Source organism: Enhydra lutris, unplaced genomic scaffold (assembly GCF_002288905.1).
Source record: "Enhydra lutris kenyoni isolate GAN:26980312 unplaced genomic scaffold, ASM228890v2 scaffoldscaffold82, whole genome shotgun sequence".
Lineage (NCBI taxonomy): Eukaryota > Metazoa > Chordata > Mammalia > Carnivora > Mustelidae > Enhydra > Enhydra lutris.
The window spans coordinates 2,110,996-2,126,944 of record NW_019154166.1 but is presented as its reverse complement, the minus strand read 5'-3'; the positions used below and the strand labels follow the sequence as shown (position 1 = coordinate 2,126,944).

General features: G+C 62.1%; 2 protein-coding genes across 2 annotated transcripts; both read right to left on the bottom strand.

The window, feature by feature from the left end:
• Nucleotides 1-1,315: 1,315 nt before the first annotated feature.
• Nucleotides 1,316-2,534, bottom strand: LOC111161054 (spermatid maturation 1). The gene is made up of 3 exons (XM_022524511.1): nt 2,391-2,534; nt 2,233-2,290; nt 1,316-2,049 (listed from the first exon to the last, which is right to left on the bottom strand). The coding sequence occupies exons 1-3, from the start codon at nt 2,532-2,534 to the stop codon at nt 1,316-1,318; spliced, it is 936 nt and encodes a 311-aa protein (XP_022380219.1).
• A 2,569-nt stretch (nt 2,535-5,103) lies between these two features.
• Nucleotides 5,104-14,916, bottom strand: LOC111161160 (neuroligin 2). Its single transcript, XM_022524695.1, is given in 8 exon segments — nt 5,104-6,037; nt 6,843-7,439; nt 7,774-7,966; nt 8,097-8,282; nt 8,451-8,600; nt 10,744-10,794; nt 14,459-14,867; nt 14,869-14,916. Coding segments are annotated over 8 exon segments (2,508 nt in total). The 3' UTR covers nt 5,104-5,163.
• Between the last annotated feature and the right edge of the window lie 1,033 nt (nt 14,917-15,949).

Below are 15,949 nucleotides of genomic sequence, written 5' to 3'. Positions count from 1 at the left end.
CCAAGGATTGCAGGCGACACGGTGTGGTCACCAAGCCCACTGGCCCCCTCGCTTCAGAGCAAGACTGACTTCCCACTCGCCCCAGTTGCTTTCATCTGCCGGGGACCACCCCCGACCGTGCTCTTTCTCCTTCCTAACCAACTGCCCTCCCACTGACCTAGCCCTCCCAGCCAGAGAACTGTTAGATGCCCCTTAAGAAAACCTCCTGAAATTCACAAAGCACAAACATGTCATTGTTGACAAAGGAGATTGTTCAGAAGCAGGTTCATCACTGGGGCCCCTGGAAGTGGCGCCCGGGGGCCCTTGAGTCATTTGTTTGCACGATGGGTGAACAACTCGATGGAAATAAGGCAACACCCAGTGGGCGTTCCCCTTCGAGCCCCTAAACACATAGTGGGTGCTCGATACTCACTGAACGGAATCAAAGTGATCAATGACGTTGGCTGAAAGCTAACAGAGCAACAGGCCGGTTCACAGAAGGCCTGTCTGTCCACATTCCGCGCACGCATCTGCTACGGAAGGTGGGGTCCGCGGCCTTCAGCCGGGGTGCACTCACGTGGCTTTAGTTCCCAGGCGCACGGGTGGCCGCGGGCATGTCCGCATGTCTGTGCATGCGTGTGCGTGTGTGTGTGCGACACGGGCCATCTAGGAGCAGGGCAGGGCCTGCGTTTCCCTGCTGTGTGTGGTTGGGATGCTCTGACGAGTTCCCATGGTCACTTTTCCTCCCTGAGCCTCGGTCTCCTCATCGGTGACAGGCAGGTGCTAACCGCAGCAGTGAGGTCTCAGAGGGCAGCCCTCGAGAATGTCCCCCGTGTGTGGTCCTCGGCTCCAAGCCTGCTCGCGGCTACAGGAGCTTCCGGTCCTGACTGGGGCGTGGGGAGGCCTGGACGCCCTCCCTCCCAGCAGCCCCGCTCAATGAAACCAGGGCTTGGGCGGGGGTGGCACACATCACACCTGGGGGCTGCAGCCCAGCCTTGGGCTCCGGCCGAAACCAGGCGGCTGAGGGGCTAGGGCCACAGGGATGGGTTCTCCCTAGTGCAGGTCAGCTTAAGGATCTGGGCCGGGACCTAGGGGGGCTGCTCTGGGCATGAAAGAAAACAGGGGAGCGGCAGGTGGGAACCTGCCTCATCAGGGGCTAGGAGAGAGCTGCGGGCAGGGCCCAGGGAAGCCAGGAGGTTGACAAGGGTCCTTGGGGCTCCTGAGGCCCCTGTGGCCAGGGAGACCCTTCTCTGAGTCACTGGGACCTCTGTGGGGGCCCTGGCTTCCCCAACACCACCGCGGACCACCTCCTCTTTTCCTTTTATTTTCGTCCCAGTCACCTCTCTATCACAGAACGGTACACCCAGCCCTTGTTTGTCCCCTCGACGGCGTTGCTGGACGGGGAGCCCAGGGGGTAACAGTGGGACAGGGCCTCCACCTCGCGGGTCAGCTCCCGGAGCCGCCGCCGCACGTCTCGGGCGTCATATACTACGCGGCCCGAGGAGCGGCGCCGGGGGATGTCGGGGACGTGGGCAGGGCCCAGGACCGGCGGGGCCGCAGGGGCGGGGGCGCAGGGCTCGGGCTCAGCCTGGGCCCCCGGCCCCACCCCGCTGTTCCTGTGGCTCAGGGCCTGCGGGCTGGGGGGCGGGGGGTTCACCGGGTACACGTAGGCCTCGAGGCCTAGCTCTGAGCGCATCTCTGCTTTGAGGGGCCCGCCTTCCACGGCCTGCTGGAAGCGAATGGTCTGGGGAGGGGGCTCCGCGGCGTCCTGGGGCCAGGGAGCCCAGAACCCCTGCGTGGACTGAAGGCCCTGCCAGTCTACGGGCTGATCCCAGTGGTGGGAGCAGACTGCTGGGTGCTGGTGTGGGGGCTTTTCCTCGTCGTCCGTGTCGGGGACCCAGGCTGCTGGGCGGTGGGCACGGCGGCCTGAACGGCGGTGGCGGTGACGGCGACTGGGCGGGGGGGTCACAGTCATTTTCACAGGGTCCATGGTACATCGGAGGTGGACTGCAGGGGCACTCTGCTTCGGAGGCTGGGGCGGCTTCCCCGGGGAGGATGGCTTAGAAGCTTCTGTAGATCAAGGAGAGGCCGGAGGCTGGTGGGGAGGCTGGCGGGTACGCAGGAGCAGGGGGGAGGCTGCACCGCTGAGAGGGGAGAGCGGGAGGGGAAGGGTCTGCTCTGGCTCAGGGCTGGCTTGCCAGGTTCCTGCCTCTCCTGTGCCCCCCGCCCCCAACGCCCGGCCCCCCCGCTTACCTTTCTCATAAACAATGTGGAACACTTGGTGTAAGAAGCCACGGAGTCTGCGCCAGAGCTGGGTGAGGGAGGACACAATGACCCCGGGCTGGCCCTGGCCACCAGGCCTCCCGCCGCCGCCGTCCAGCCAGCGCCCACCCGCCTGACCCCACCCTGACCAGCGTCACCATGTTGATGCTAATATTAATGCAGATGACGAGACCCAGTAGCAACAGGATGGAGTTGCCCAGGTCCTGACAGTTGTTGCTGTTGGAGCTGTGATACGATGCCCACCCGGGCCGTGGCCGCTCAGCCATGGCCATGGGGGTCCCTAGGGCCACCGGGGCCCCTAGGCCCCCAGCCCACTGTGCCCACAGTATCCACCAGCCTGCCTGCCTGCCCCAGGGGCTCCTGGGGGCAAGCGGGTCACAATGATGCCGGGGCACTCCCTCACAATGTGCCAAGAGGCAGAGTCTTGGGCTCGTGGGTGGCCCTCCAGCCTGGGCCCAGGCCTTGGCAGAGGCCGAACCCTTCACCTGGCATGCCTGTCGCCTGGACCAGCCTGTGCGCCCTCTGGCCTGTCGGGGGTCTGCCCCCACGAGCGCAGACTCTTCCTTCTCTATACCAGCCTCAGGCCTCTGCACACACCTGAGCCCCGATCAGAACTCCCCACACAACCCCACTACCATGGCAACCGTACCCCAGCACCCACTCCCCCCTTTCTGCACTCTGAACTGCTCCCCGAAATGGGCTGTGGGCTCAGACCACCTCCCTCTCCCTCACCGGCCGAGTGGAAGACCTGAGGCTTAGTTCCTCGAAGCGCCCCCCCGCCCCACCACAGCAGGCACAACCAACAGTTAAATTTTTATATTTACAATATTCTCTTCATCTTTTGCCAGGTTTAAAAATGTGTACAGAGCCGCGAAGGGTTGGGGCAGGGATGTGGGATTGTCTGGGGGTTGTTCTGGGGAGAGGGGCTGGGCATTGGAGTCCGTGGCTGAATCATGGGGTCCCCCAGCCCCCCTCCCATGCCCCAGTTTGGGGGGGGGCTTCTGTCTACAAGGTTCAGGGCCCAGGTCCCTAGCATTTAGAGGGCATGGCCATTTGGAGAGGAGCTAGACCAGGCAAGAGGAGGGGTCAGAAAAGAACTAAGTTTCCATGGGGGGAGGTGGGAGAAGGGACAGGAGGCAGAGTTCTGGGGAGCCAAGACCAGGGATTCTGGATTTGGGTGTCAATGGAAGACAGCCCCCCCCCCCCTATTCAAGTTTGGCACTAATGAACCCGCCCCCAGCAGACAAGGACTTTCCTCCACTGGTGTCCCTTAAAACCCTACCTGACACCATTCTTCTCCCCAGAGGCCCAAACCCTTTCTCCCCAGGCGATTCCTCTCTGGGGTGGTCACCGCACACGACCTTTCAGATTCGCCCTGCTGCTATCTGCCCAAGCCCCGTCCCACCGCCCCCTCCATCTGTTCTCAGTACTGCTGACCTCATTCTCTCCCCAGCCTGTCCCGTGAAGCCTTTCCCCCTGTGCCCTCTTTCCGTGGCTCCTTTCCTTCAGCCCTGGCTGAGGGAAAGGGGGCCTCGTCAAAGAAGGGGGTGGGTGGCTAAGGGGAAAAGGTGTTCTGACACTGACTGGAAGGCTTCAAGGAGGGAGACACAGAAGAGAGGAGGGACACTGAGGCAGAGAGGGAGGGATGAGACACAGGGAAGGGAGGAGAGACACAGGCAGGACCCCTTTCGCTGCCACTTCCGTCCCCCATATCCCATTTGTCCCCATATTTACCTGCCCTGGCCCAGGCCTGGGGGATCCTTGGAACATTTTGGGGGTCTCCCCCTCAAAACCCACCTAATCCAGTTTGGCACGGATGAGCAGTGGTCTGAGAACTGAGGGAAAGGCTGTTCTCAGACCCCAGTGAGGGCTTTGGTCAAACATGCATGGCCTCCGTGGGTGGCATGCCACGCCCCCCGGACTTGGCAGCTTTTGGGTGGGGGAGACCAGCCGTGGTCTGCCCCCAGGATTTGTACCCTCCCCCCTCCACTTCCGTCAGTCTGAAGTCTGTTCCCACCTACTGGGTGGGGAGGAGCTAAGTGCTAGGCCTCAGGTCTGGGGGACCGTGGGGGGGGGGGAAGCTGGCGGGAAAGGGGCCGTCTGCATGGGAAAACACACATCCACATGCAAGAACATGTTTCCACTCAGAGAGATGCGTCCTGAACCCGTGGGAAAACAAGTTCCCAGGCAGCCCAGGGATGCACGGATCTCCTCCCTTCCCCCCGCAGGGAATCCCACCCAGAGCACCGGCTTCATCTGACATCGGCCACGGGGGGATAAACATGCTTCGCTAGGGCGGGTGGGGGGGGCACGCAGTGGGAGTGCGGGGGGACGACTTGATTTCCTCGGTTCCTTCCCAAGGGTCACTGTCCGGGAACACACCACTTCCAGGGTCTCCACAGGGTAGGGAGGTGGGGGGGGGGGGCAGTAGGGAATGGGATTCTGGGGTACAAATCCCCGCAGGAATTCTTTTGAGGGGGCCAACATGTGTCCAGGGTGGCAAAAAAAAAACACCTCACCCTGCACATGGGAAAACACACCCCCTCGTGAGAAAGCACGCCTCCACGTGGGAAAACACGTCCACGTTTCCACACACCCAAGACTGGTGTCCCAATGGAGGGGCCGGAACTCCCCCCAGCTGTTCCGAGGCCCCGGTCCAGAGAAGAGGACGGGCCTCTTGGCATGGGAAAGACACGCATCCTGGTGCAGAAACCCATGTCCACCTGGCGCTTCCACCGCGGGGCATCTCCGGCGCGCGAGAAGCCTGTGGCCAGTCCTCCTCCCTGCCTTCTGGGCCGCACTGCCCCCCGACGGCGGCGGCCATGGCCACGGCCACGGCGATGGCGGCAGCAGCGGCGGCGGGGAGGGCTGGGGAGGGGGGCCTCCCCCGCCAGCTTCCCCCTATACCCGAGTGGTGGAGTGGGGGTGCGGTAGCGTGTTGTTGTGGCTGGTAGCGGTGGGGGGCGGCGGGGGGAAGGGCCCGAAGGGGTGCAGGGAGGGAGGCGGTGGGGGCGGCGGGGGCCCCAGGCCGCTGGGCAGCAGGGTCAGGGCCCCGGGGGCCAGCAGAGGTACGTCGTCCGGGGCCCGTCGCAGGGCCAGGGTGTAGTCGGGCGGGCAGGCGGGGCGCAGGGCCTCGGCGGGGTCCGCCCCGACGCCCCCGGCCCGCTTCAGCTGCAGGGACACCAGCTCCTCCTCGGGCGGCAGCTCGCGGCCGGCGGCGGGGAGCAGGGGGCCCCCGCCCGGCACCCCGGAGCCTGAGCCGCCGGGGGGGCTGAGCCGCCGGCACCGCAGCTCCTGCCGCCGGTCCCGCTTGTAGTAGAGCGCGGCGAAGGCCAGGATGTTGAGGAAGAGGAGCGAGGCGCCCACGGCCACCGTGACGCTGAGCTCGGTGGAGTAGTCTCGGGAGTCCCCGGGAAAGCGGTCGTAGGCGCGGGGGCCCGGCTCGGGCTCGGGCTCAGGCGGCAGCGTGGCCGGCGGTGGGGGGCGGCGCGTGCCTGGGGCGCCGGGGGGTGGGCGCGGCGGCCAGCGTGTGGCATAGGGGGGCAGGCGCGTGGTGGTGGTGAAGAGCTCCGTGTGCAGGTTGTGCAGGTGCGGCACGAGCTCCAGCCAGAAGGCCACCTTGTTGGCGCGGTAGTTGTCGCGCACGCGCGGCTTCAGGCCGATGTGCAGGTACTGCTTCTCCTTGCTGTTGAACTTGCTCCACACCACCTCCTCGAAGCGGTTGGGCTTGGTGTGGATGAACTTGGTGTCCTGCGGCACCGGCTGGTTGGGGTCGCTGCGGGCACAGGAGGGCGGGGCGAAGGAGGAGTGAGGGGGAGGCCCGGGCGCACGTGTGGGGGAGGGGTGGGCAGGGTGGGCAGGGAGACCCACAGAGACGCGGGGGGCAAGAGGACCCTGAGACAGAAGGAAAGGCCGAGAAGCAAGAATCGAGAGGCAGAAGAGACAGGGACTGACAGAGACAGGCAGAGGTGAGGTGGGGGGGCAGACGGCAGAGGTGAGGTGGGAGGGGCAGACAGGCAGAGATGAGGACAGAGGAGCAGAGAGAGATGAGGACAGAGCGGCAGAGACATGCAGAGATGAGGGTGGAGGGGCAGAGACAGAGAGGAGGTTGGAGGGGCAGAGACAGAGAGGAGGGGGGGGGGGCGGAGGCGGGCAGAGATGAAGACAGAGGGGCAGAGACGGGCAGGGAGCTAGCTGGCGACTGAATCTCAGAATCTGAGACTGAGGGAGAGAGACACAGTTAGGAACGGAGAGACAGAGGCAGGGGACTGCCAGCCAAGGTGAGAGCAGCAAGCAAAAAGCTTGAATCAGTGGATTCAAAGAGAGAGAGATGTAAATAGTGACAGACACAAACTCTCACACAGAGACGCAAGCCAGGGCATCAGAAAGAAAACAGAATGCCCGGAGAGAGGGAGGAAGAGGCCCGGAGAGACAGACCCGGAGCCGAAGCCAGCAAGGAAGCCCAGGCAATGATGGAGGAATGACCGAATGCGGAGTGGGGGGCAGGGCGCTAAGGATGGCAGGGGTGTGTGCCCGCGCCTTGGCCTGCAGGGGGCCCCCCCAGCCCCACTGGCCCTCACCCAGTCTTGGCGAAGTTGGTCCAGTAGGTCATGACCACAGCGCTGAGCATGACATCATTCTTGGAGAAGTTGCAGGGGAAGAGGTCGGTGGCACCCACCATGGGCACGCCAAAGACGTAGGGCAGCTCGTCCCCGTGCGCTGCGTCTGCCCACTCGGGCCGGCCCTCGGCCTGGCAGTGGTGGTAGAAGGTATAAAAGTAGACAGGGGACTGGTAGTCAGCGTGTAGCTTGGCGGTGGCTACAGCCGGTGCCACCCACTGGTGGTCTGTAAAGAGCGCCAGCAGGGTCTTTCTCCGCATCTCGCCATTGTCCCTGTCGGCCCAGTCCGTGTACATGAACTTGATGGTCTCCCGAAGCACATCCTTGCCCTCCGGGTAGCCGTACAGGTTGTCCACAAAGTTGGAGACGGTGAAGTCAAAGGCGCTGGCGGACACGCCGTCCTCGCTCTCCGCGGAGTCCTCTACGAACTTGAGGCCCTCTCCTTGGTTGACGCCAATGAGCATGTCGTAGTTGAGGAACTCCCCCTGCTGCATGAGGATCTCAGGGTCATCGGGGACGACGTCACCGTCCACCACGGGCCCAAAGGCGATGTGGTAGCTGGGGAGAAGCGGTCAGGGTCTCGTCACCTTCTCCCTGGCCTCCTCTCAGCTCCTAGCCTGCCGGGCCCTTCTTTCTGCCCCGGGTGAAATCTCCTGAGTCCTTTGGGGCACGTGGCCTCTTGGGGAGTCTTCCCTGATGCGCCTCGTGGCCCCTCATGCACCCTCGCTCTGTTTGGGCGCCTGCACTTGGGGCGGGCTCCCGAGGGAAGGAGGCTGGGCTGGCAGAGGGGCCTGAAGCCGATCGGAACGCCCGCAGGCACCTCTCACCCTCAACGTCCTGGGAACTGGCAAGGAAAGTGGAGGCCCAGCCCTGCCCGCTCCCACCCCCATACCGGGCGGGCTGCACATCCTGGTCCACCAGCTCCCGCGAGGGCTTCCGGCGCAGGCACTCCACGGCCTCCGCACTGTCCTCCCGGTCGCAGCCCACTTTGGCCGCCAGCAGCCGCGTGTACTTGAGCGGCTGGTAGTTGACCGACCAGCTGGAGATGGCCGTGCCGCTCTGGGCGATGGCCTTCTGGAACAACCCTGGCAGGACAGGGCGGGCTTCAGGCTGGGCTGCCTCTGCCGAGGGCGGGAAGGGGGAACCTGGTGGGGTGGGCGTGTGGGAATGGGGATGGGAAGGGCAGGCCACAGTGGTGGGGGTGTGTGTGCGTACCTTCTGAATGGTGAGAGAGGATCAGAAGGTTGACACAGGAGGCCCCTGCCCCTGATCCGAAGATGGTGATGCGCTCAGGGTCACCCCCAAAGTGGGCGATGTTCTCACTGAGCCAGCGCAGGGCCTGGATCTGGTCCAGGAGTCCATAGTTGCCTTTGGCTGCCTGGTCCCCGGTGCTGAGAAAGCCTGGAAGCACAGGAGGAAAGGGGCTTCCTGGGGGTGTCAGAGCACCCTCACCCCCCTTCTGGGCAGCTCTGTCCAGCCCAGAAGCCATTCTTCTTCCACCCGGTCTAGAGGAACACTGCCCCCTGCCCCACCCAGACTCCAGGCCCTCGAGTGGCTGCCCGCCCTCACCGAGCACCCCAAGCCGGTAGTTGAGCGTGGCTACAATGACGTTGCCGTAGGCGGCCAGGACGGAGCCGTCGAACATGTTCCCGGTCCCCTCCATGTAGGAGCCACCGTGCAGAAACAGCATCACCGGCTTCTTCCCGGAGTCCCGGATATCTGTGTGGGGAGGGGGCGGGCGGTGGTGGGCCAGGGTTGGGGGACAAGAATACAGTCAGACCAGCCCCAGCACCGCCCAGCTCCTGGGCCAGCAGAGGACCAGCCCGGAGCTCAGGGGACATGTCTCTCCCGTCCCTGCGGGGGGGCAAGACCGGATTCCCCTCCCTCCCTCCCCAGGAGCCCTGGCCAAAGGTCCCACCCCACCTCCTGCCAGCCTGCCCCACGGCACTCCTCCAAATGCCAGACAGACCTTCCAAGAAGCCTAAGAGGTGGGGGGCGACCCTCCCCAGGGCATCTGCTGGATGCAGGGGACCCCCTCCCCACACACACACAGCAAATCTCCTTCCTGCTCGGAGGAAGAGCAAAAACTCCCGAGGCTGACTCTAGCGCTAGAGATGCTGGAAGGGTCCGGGCGGTTCCTCGGACTCAGACCTTGGGTCTCAGGTCCACGTGGCAGCCCGGTCTGTGGGTGAGGGGTGCCAGCCTAGGGTCCCTGGGGGCCTGGTCTCCTCCCCGCCCTAATTCCTTTCTAGGTCACCTCCCCAGTTACCATGGCAACCCCCAGCCTAATTACTGTGGCAGGAGGAGGCAGGGTGGGAAAAAGCCTGCTTGATAAAGCCAGGGTACAGCTCTTTAGTCCCAGGCCCGCCCCCCCCCCCCAACACTGGCCTGACCCTGGCTTCTGCACTGGACGCCCCTCTTGCCCTGTCCCCAAAGGATCCCATGAATCACTGGGCTGAGGCATGACGGATTCCAGAAGAGGGGGGAGTCTGGGAGGGCTTGCCATGGCCCCCAAGGCAATACCAAGTACCCTTCTTAGCAGCCCCCCATGATTCCACCACGGCGCCCGGCTGGGGTCCCCCATGGCCCAGAGGCCCTCCTCTCTCGCGACACTCGCAATCCCTGACTAGCCTGGGCCTCCAAGTCCCCAGCGGCTCTGCTCGCCTCCATCCTCCCGCTAGAAACTTTCTCCTGCCAGAAGGTGAGCCCACAGGACACAGAGAGGTTCCCCCCACCCCTGCAGACAGCTTGTGGCCTCCAGTCTCTTAAGACCTCTGCCACCTCCCTCCACCTGGTGGGCTCTACCCTCTCCGTGTCCTCCCCAAACCCTGCTCTTGCCCTCCTTCTGGAACCTTCGGTGGCCTTCCAGCTAGACTCAGGCGGGAGCCTCCTCCCTGCAAGGCCCTCTCTCTTCAAGTCCTCAGTTACCCACCTCCTCCCCACCCTGCACCTCCACTCCCAGTGTGGGGGTCGGAGGGGGTCGGAAAGGGAAGGAGCAGGGAGGGGGGGCTGGGGCAACAAGAAATTCAAAACCAACAACAAAAAAACAGGATCAAGAAAGAAGAAAGAAAGAAAAAAACAACAACAACCAAAAAGCGAGAAGCTCTCGGGGGCGGGGGGGCAGATTCAACAAGAAAAGAAAAAAAAACCAAAACCAAAAAACCAAAACCAAAAACCAAAAAGATCCTTTTTTTTTTGAAAAAAAGAAAAAAAGAAAAAAGTTCTTTGCATTTTTTTTCAAAATTTTGTGGTGAAACTTCAAGATATTGGGCCCTGTTTTCAAAAATTTCCAGATTCTTTAATGCGCTTCAAATGTTTGCATTTTCTGCATCTGACAGGCTTTTGGAAATTTTAGGTTTGTTTCTGACATTTCAATGGTGCCATCAATTTGCCAACTTAAATTGTTTTTTTTTTAATGTAGTTTTACTCGAAATTAAAGTTGGTTTTGTTTTGTTTTGTTTTTTCAAATGTTACATGTCGCAAGTTTCCAAACAGTCCAAATTGCTGCTGAACTCTAAATGTTTTATCCAATTCCTTGGTGGTTTTTTTTGTTTTGTTTTTTGTTTTTCCCCCTCTGACATTCCAATTTCTTTTTTCACTTAAATTTTGGCCGTGTTTGGCTTTGCTTGCAGGTTCACTAGTGGGTCCAACATTGTTCAAATTTCGTTTGAAGTTTTCGTAATTCTTTTTTCCAATTATTACAAATTTTTCTTTTCTTTTCTTTTTCGTTTTTAGTTGGGAGAAACGACTTGGCGGGGGGGCCTTGAGGGCCGCGGGGGTGGGAGGGGCATTTAGTTAGGGGCGGGGCCTTGAGCGTCCTCTAATCAGCAACCACATGCAGCAGCGGGGTTTTTAAATCTACCTGTGTCTGGCGGATTGAGCGTCGCCTCGTCACGTTTTTTTGTGAGCGGACCTAAGACCGGGAACACAAAACAGAGAAAAAAGGACAATTTTGTGGGGAAAGATGGGGGTCGGGGGGAGGTGGTGGATGGGGAGGGGAGGACAGAAAGCAGAAAAGGGGAGGGTGGAGGGCAGAAAAAATAAGCCAAAAAAGCAAAATTCGTTTGCAAGAAAAAGAAACCAAGAAAAGAGAAAAACGTTTTCTACAACCCATATTTGTTTCCCCTCCCCGGAAAAAGTCATGCCCCAAAGAAAAGGCTGGGTTTGGGGGGTGGGGTGGGCTGCCTGAGTGGGCTGAGGCCTGTTTTAAGACATAGAGACTTGGCTTGGAGACGTGTTTGCTAATTGCTGGAAACGAAATGGTGTTAGAGGTGGGGGTGGGGTGGGGAGGGGAGGCCCGCCCCAAGCCCCAAGCCCCAAGCCCCAAGCCCCAAACCCCAATCCCCAAGCCGGGGAGGCCACGGCCAGCTGTGCCACCAGCTGTGCCACCAGCGCCTCCACTCATGCCTGGCCCTCTCCGGGGCCAGCCCAGCACCTGCCTGCTCCCGCAGGCTGCGAGGGAGGGGCGGCAGCAGAAAGGGCCCATCTGGAAGATCTGGAAGGCAGAGCGTAGGGTGGGACTGGGGGCCACCCGCCCCTGCAGCTCACAGCCCTTCAAGCCCTGGGCTCCCCACTGGAGTGCTGGGGCCAGGTCAGCAAGGGCCGCCTGTCCGCCTGCGCAGCCTCTCACCTGGCCAGCATTCCTCTCCCATCCTCACTCGGGGACCTGGCTTCTCACCCCACCTCCCCGATGTGGGGCAAAGCAGGGAAAGGGGTCATCAGGTCTTGCCCTCCTCTCCACCTCTTCCCTCTGCACCCCCCAACCCCACCACTCACCCAGGCCTATTCTCCCCGCACCGAGAACGGTCAACTCCCCACCGGGGACATGAGCACCTCCTGTCCCCCAGCCCACCCAGCCCCCGGCCCAACACTGCTCTAATGCCAGAAAGCCCCCCTCCCCAATTTGGGGTTCAGTCCACAAATAGGGAACAGGAAACACAGCGCCCTAAGCCACCCTGACATATAAGGGGCCAGGAGGTGCTGGCAGGTATGAAGTGTGCCCCTGGTCACGGAAAGACCCCAGGCAGGGCTCAGAGTTTGGTCCCAGGCTCCTTGCAGAAGGGGGAATCGGTCAGGGCGAAAAGCTGGAAGCCAGAAAGCAGAGGGGGTTCCCCTCACTGATTGGCTTCTCCTCATTGGCATGGGGAGGGATGGGTCATCGAGGTCCAGGCCAGCCTCTGGAAGGCTTCTCCCAACTGGTGATGAGGGCCCCATAGGGACCCATTAGGATTGGGGTCTGTTCTCTACAACAGGATGGGGATGGGGATGAAGTCAGCAGGGCACGTGTGAGCATGAGATTAATGTGTGAGTGTGTGTGTGTGCTCATGCCTGAGTCAACCTCTTCCTTGCAGAGCTGGTGTGAAGATTCAGTGAGATCACCTGCATGTGTCAGGCCCCAGGCAGGTCTGTGATAAGCGATGGTTAAAAATACAGAAGGTGGGGGCTGCCGGGGTGGCTCAGTGGGTTAAAGCCTCTGCCTTCGGCTCAGGTCATGATCCCAGGGTCCTGGGATCAAGCCCCGCATCCGGCTCTCTGTTCAGCAGGGAGCCTGCTTCCTCCTCTCTCTCTGCCCGCCTCTCTGCCTACTTGTGATCTCTGTCTGTCAAATAAATAAATAAAACCTTAAAAAAAAATACAGAAGGTGTGGGCATAGGTGCTGTGGGGGCAGGGTGGACATTGTGTCTGGAGGTGCTGGGCTGGACAGCTCATTGGTGGGAAGTCTGGGCTGGATGGTCCATGTGAGGGGCGAGGGGATAGCCCACGGAGGGTGACACCAGCGTGGATAGCCTACGAGGAGCCAGGAGCCCGGGGGAGAGCCCACGAGTGGAAAGCACGGATATGGACAGGCTGTGCAGAGGTCCTAGGGCAAATGATTCAGAGGCCATTGTGGAGGGCAGGCTGCCGGGGCAGGGGGCCCACGAGAGGGCAGGGGGATGTGGAGTGGATGGCTCTCCCGTGGAGGGTGTGACGGTGTTGGGGAGGGCGTCTGGAGTGTACTGGGGTGAAGAGTGGATCAGGGTGCCTGGAATGGGGACAGGGTTGGAGCAGGGGATCCTTGCGTGCGTTGCGGGCCTGGGTTGCGAGGCATGGTTACCATGGGAGGGGTGGGACTGGGTTAGGGTGCACTGCTGATAGGGGGTGGATGGCGATACCCGAGCAGCTGGGAGTGAGGTGTTCGAGTGCTCGATCTGCGGGGAGGGTATAAGCTTGCTGGGCGTGCTGTCCCAGCCCGAGCTGGGACACAGGGGGTCTCTAGGCAGAGCTGGTGTAAGCGATGCTTGGGAAGTGTTGAGGGCTTTGGGGGCTGTGGTGTGAGTGGCCACATAGAAGGTTACTAGGGCCAAGGTCTCTGTAGGGGTGTTACTAGGACACATGACCTGTATCCAGGGATACTGGCGAGCACGGGTCTAAGCGGGCAATAGGTCCATAGCTTCCGAGAGGCGCTGGGGTGTGTGCTACGTGCGGGCACTGGGCATCTGGCTATGTGGGCGTTGGAGCACGTGGTCAGTGTGCAGGCTGGTGGGGTTCCTGACCCCGCGTGCTGACGAGTTGTGGTTCCCGGGGTATCGTGGTATGTGAGCACCTGATGTGCGGGTAGTGGGGGCATACGGTGTCCGTACAGGGGTTCCTGGGTACCAGGCCTGTGTATACATACAGTTGGCAGAAAACGGCCTGCGGGGGATGCTGTAGGAGTGGGGGGTCCCTGTGGTGGTGCTGGGGTGTTCTGGAGTAGTGATACAGAGAGTCAGAAGGATAACATGGGGCTGTTCATGAGGCTGGCCTTGGGGCAGGCTGAAGTTGGGCTGAGCACCTCAGCAGGAGACAGGCAGGTACTGTGAGATATACTCCCGGGGCTGAAGGTTGGCTGGTGGACGACCTTCCAGGATGTTGTGCTGGGGGCTGGGAGCACTGCGGGGGCAAGGGGTGAACCGGACAGCTCCTTCCCCAGCAGAGCCGGTCTGCTGGAGTGGGGGGAGCCTGGAGGGAAAGATGTTCTCATGAGGATGGGTGGGCTGTGCTGTGAATGAGGGGGTGTGTGTAGGGATCAGGGGACAGGGCTTTGGAAGGAAAGGGCACTAAGCTCGGGCTGGTGCTGGGCGTGCAATGGTGCAACACACAGAAGGGTGCCTGTGCACCCGGGGAGGAAGAAGGAGACTTCTCTGTTGTCTCTGAGCTGTAGAAGGATCCAAAGCGGGTACTGCTCAGGGACAAGCCCAGGCCTGGGGTGGGAGGTGGGGCAGTGGCCGGAGTGGGCGTCTAGGCAGGGCGAGATGCTTCCAATGCCCGCTCCCCGTCGGGAGCCAGTGTGTGTGTGCCTTGGCGGGGATGGGGTCTTTAAGCCCAGCTTGGTACCTGCGGCTTGCCCTGCGGGCACCAGGACCTTCCGGGGTGGCTGTGTGCGGGAGCGTTCCTGCGACTGCCTGGCAGGCCCCCGTCCCACCCTGGGAGGGCCCGCGCAGCCTGCAGGGACCCGCGGCCTCTTGCGGGGGCCCGGCCGGTGGCGCGGGGTGGAGGGTCTGCGTGCACGCGTGTGGGCTGCGTCCGCGGGGTGCCCAGCCTGGTGCCCGCGCCCTTACCGTCCTCGGTGGGCACGTAGAGGTTGAGGTACAGGCAGTCTTCGCTCTGGTTCTGCACATAGGTGGCGGCCGCCTCCAAGTTGTCGGTGAACCACACGGGCAGCATGATGGCGGGAAGCGCCCCGTGCAGGTTCTGCGGGCAGGCGGGCGGCAGGGCGGTGGCGTTGCGCACGCCGGGCCAGGAGGCGGGGGCCTCGGGCGGCTGGAAGCGGCGGGCGCCCAGGGGTGGCGTGGCGTAGGGAACGCCCAAAAACTGCACGACGGGGCCCAGGATCTCGTTGTTGAGCTCGCGCCGCACACCGCGCACTCGCCCATAGGCCGTGTTCACCACTGGGAAGCGTTCCTCCCCGAGGCTGCTGAGGCCCAAGCCCGGGCCCCCCGGGGAGCCGCCGCTGGGACCCCCTCCCCCCCCGTTGAGCCCCTGCCAGCCCCACCAGACACAGCGCCAGGAGCCACATGCTGATCGGGGGACCCCCCCTCCCTCCCCGGGACCCCCCCCCTCGGAGAGAGAGAGAAGGGGGGGGAGAGGGAGGGAGGCCCCCCCCTCGCCCCAGTAGGGAGGAGGGGGCGGGGGAAAGGAGGGAGGAGGGGGGTGGGGAGGGACCTGGGTTAGACTGGACAGAGAAAGGGTCTGTTCCTCTCCATGGAGGGGGCAAGGGGTGGGGAAGGGGAAGGAAGTGGGAGAAGGTGAAGGCAGGCCCGGACTGTAGGGTGGAGGGACGGGGTGTGCAAGAGACAGACAGACAGACAGAAAAATACAGAGAAGTGGAAGAAGGGAAGGGAAATCGGACAGGGCAGACAGAAGGGAACAGGGAAACAAGAGACAAGTGGTTAGTGACTTGGAATTCAGACCAAGTTGCCCCCCCTTCTGCCACCCTCAGGCCCTCTGCCACCCCCACCAACCCCAGCAACCCCCATCCCCAAAGCAGGGACCCAGATAGAAAAGTCTAAGGCTGGGGATAGGGTGGGGACGTGATAGACGCCCAGGACAGAACCAGAGGAGGAGGACAGCCAGCTCCCTGGACCCCGCACACCCCCCCCCCACCGCCCTTCCAGCTGCTTTATCCCTCCCAGGCAGGCTCTCCTTGGGGACTCAGGAGTCCCAGTTCCCACCTCCCTGGGAGGGATGAGATAGACAAGGAAGAGAAAATAAAAATACCAAGTCATTAATTAGCAGGAAGTAGCGGGTTTGTTTATACGTGTTAATTACTCCTGAGCTGTAATTTCAGGGCACTGAACTCCCATTCCAGGCCATTCTTGGGGCCACACAGTCCAAGCACCTTTTCCTCCCTTCAACAGCCCATTCCCTAAGGATCTGTGCACCAGAGGAGGGGACGGATCCCTTCCCCCCCGCCCCGCCCCCGTCTTCCTCGTTTATTCCATCAGAAGTTAAGGTGCCTTGAGGCAGGGGCTGGAGCAAGGAGGGGATGCTGCTGGAGGGGCAAATCCAGGGACAGATGCGTGATCCTGCAGCCGGTTGCTGGGCGACGG

Coding starts and splice junctions, on each gene's coding strand:
- LOC111161054 (XM_022524511.1), bottom strand. CDS start 2,534: ATGGCCATGGCTGAGCGGCCACGGCCCGGGTGGGCATCGTATCACAGC. Junction 2,291..2,390: donor GCATCAACATGGTGACGCTG/GTCAGGGTGGGG, acceptor TCCCTCACCCAG/CTCTGGCGCAGACTCCGTGG. Junction 2,050..2,232: donor CCACATTGTTTATGAGAAAG/GTAAGCGGGGGG, acceptor CTTGATCTACAG/AAGCTTCTAAGCCATCCTCC.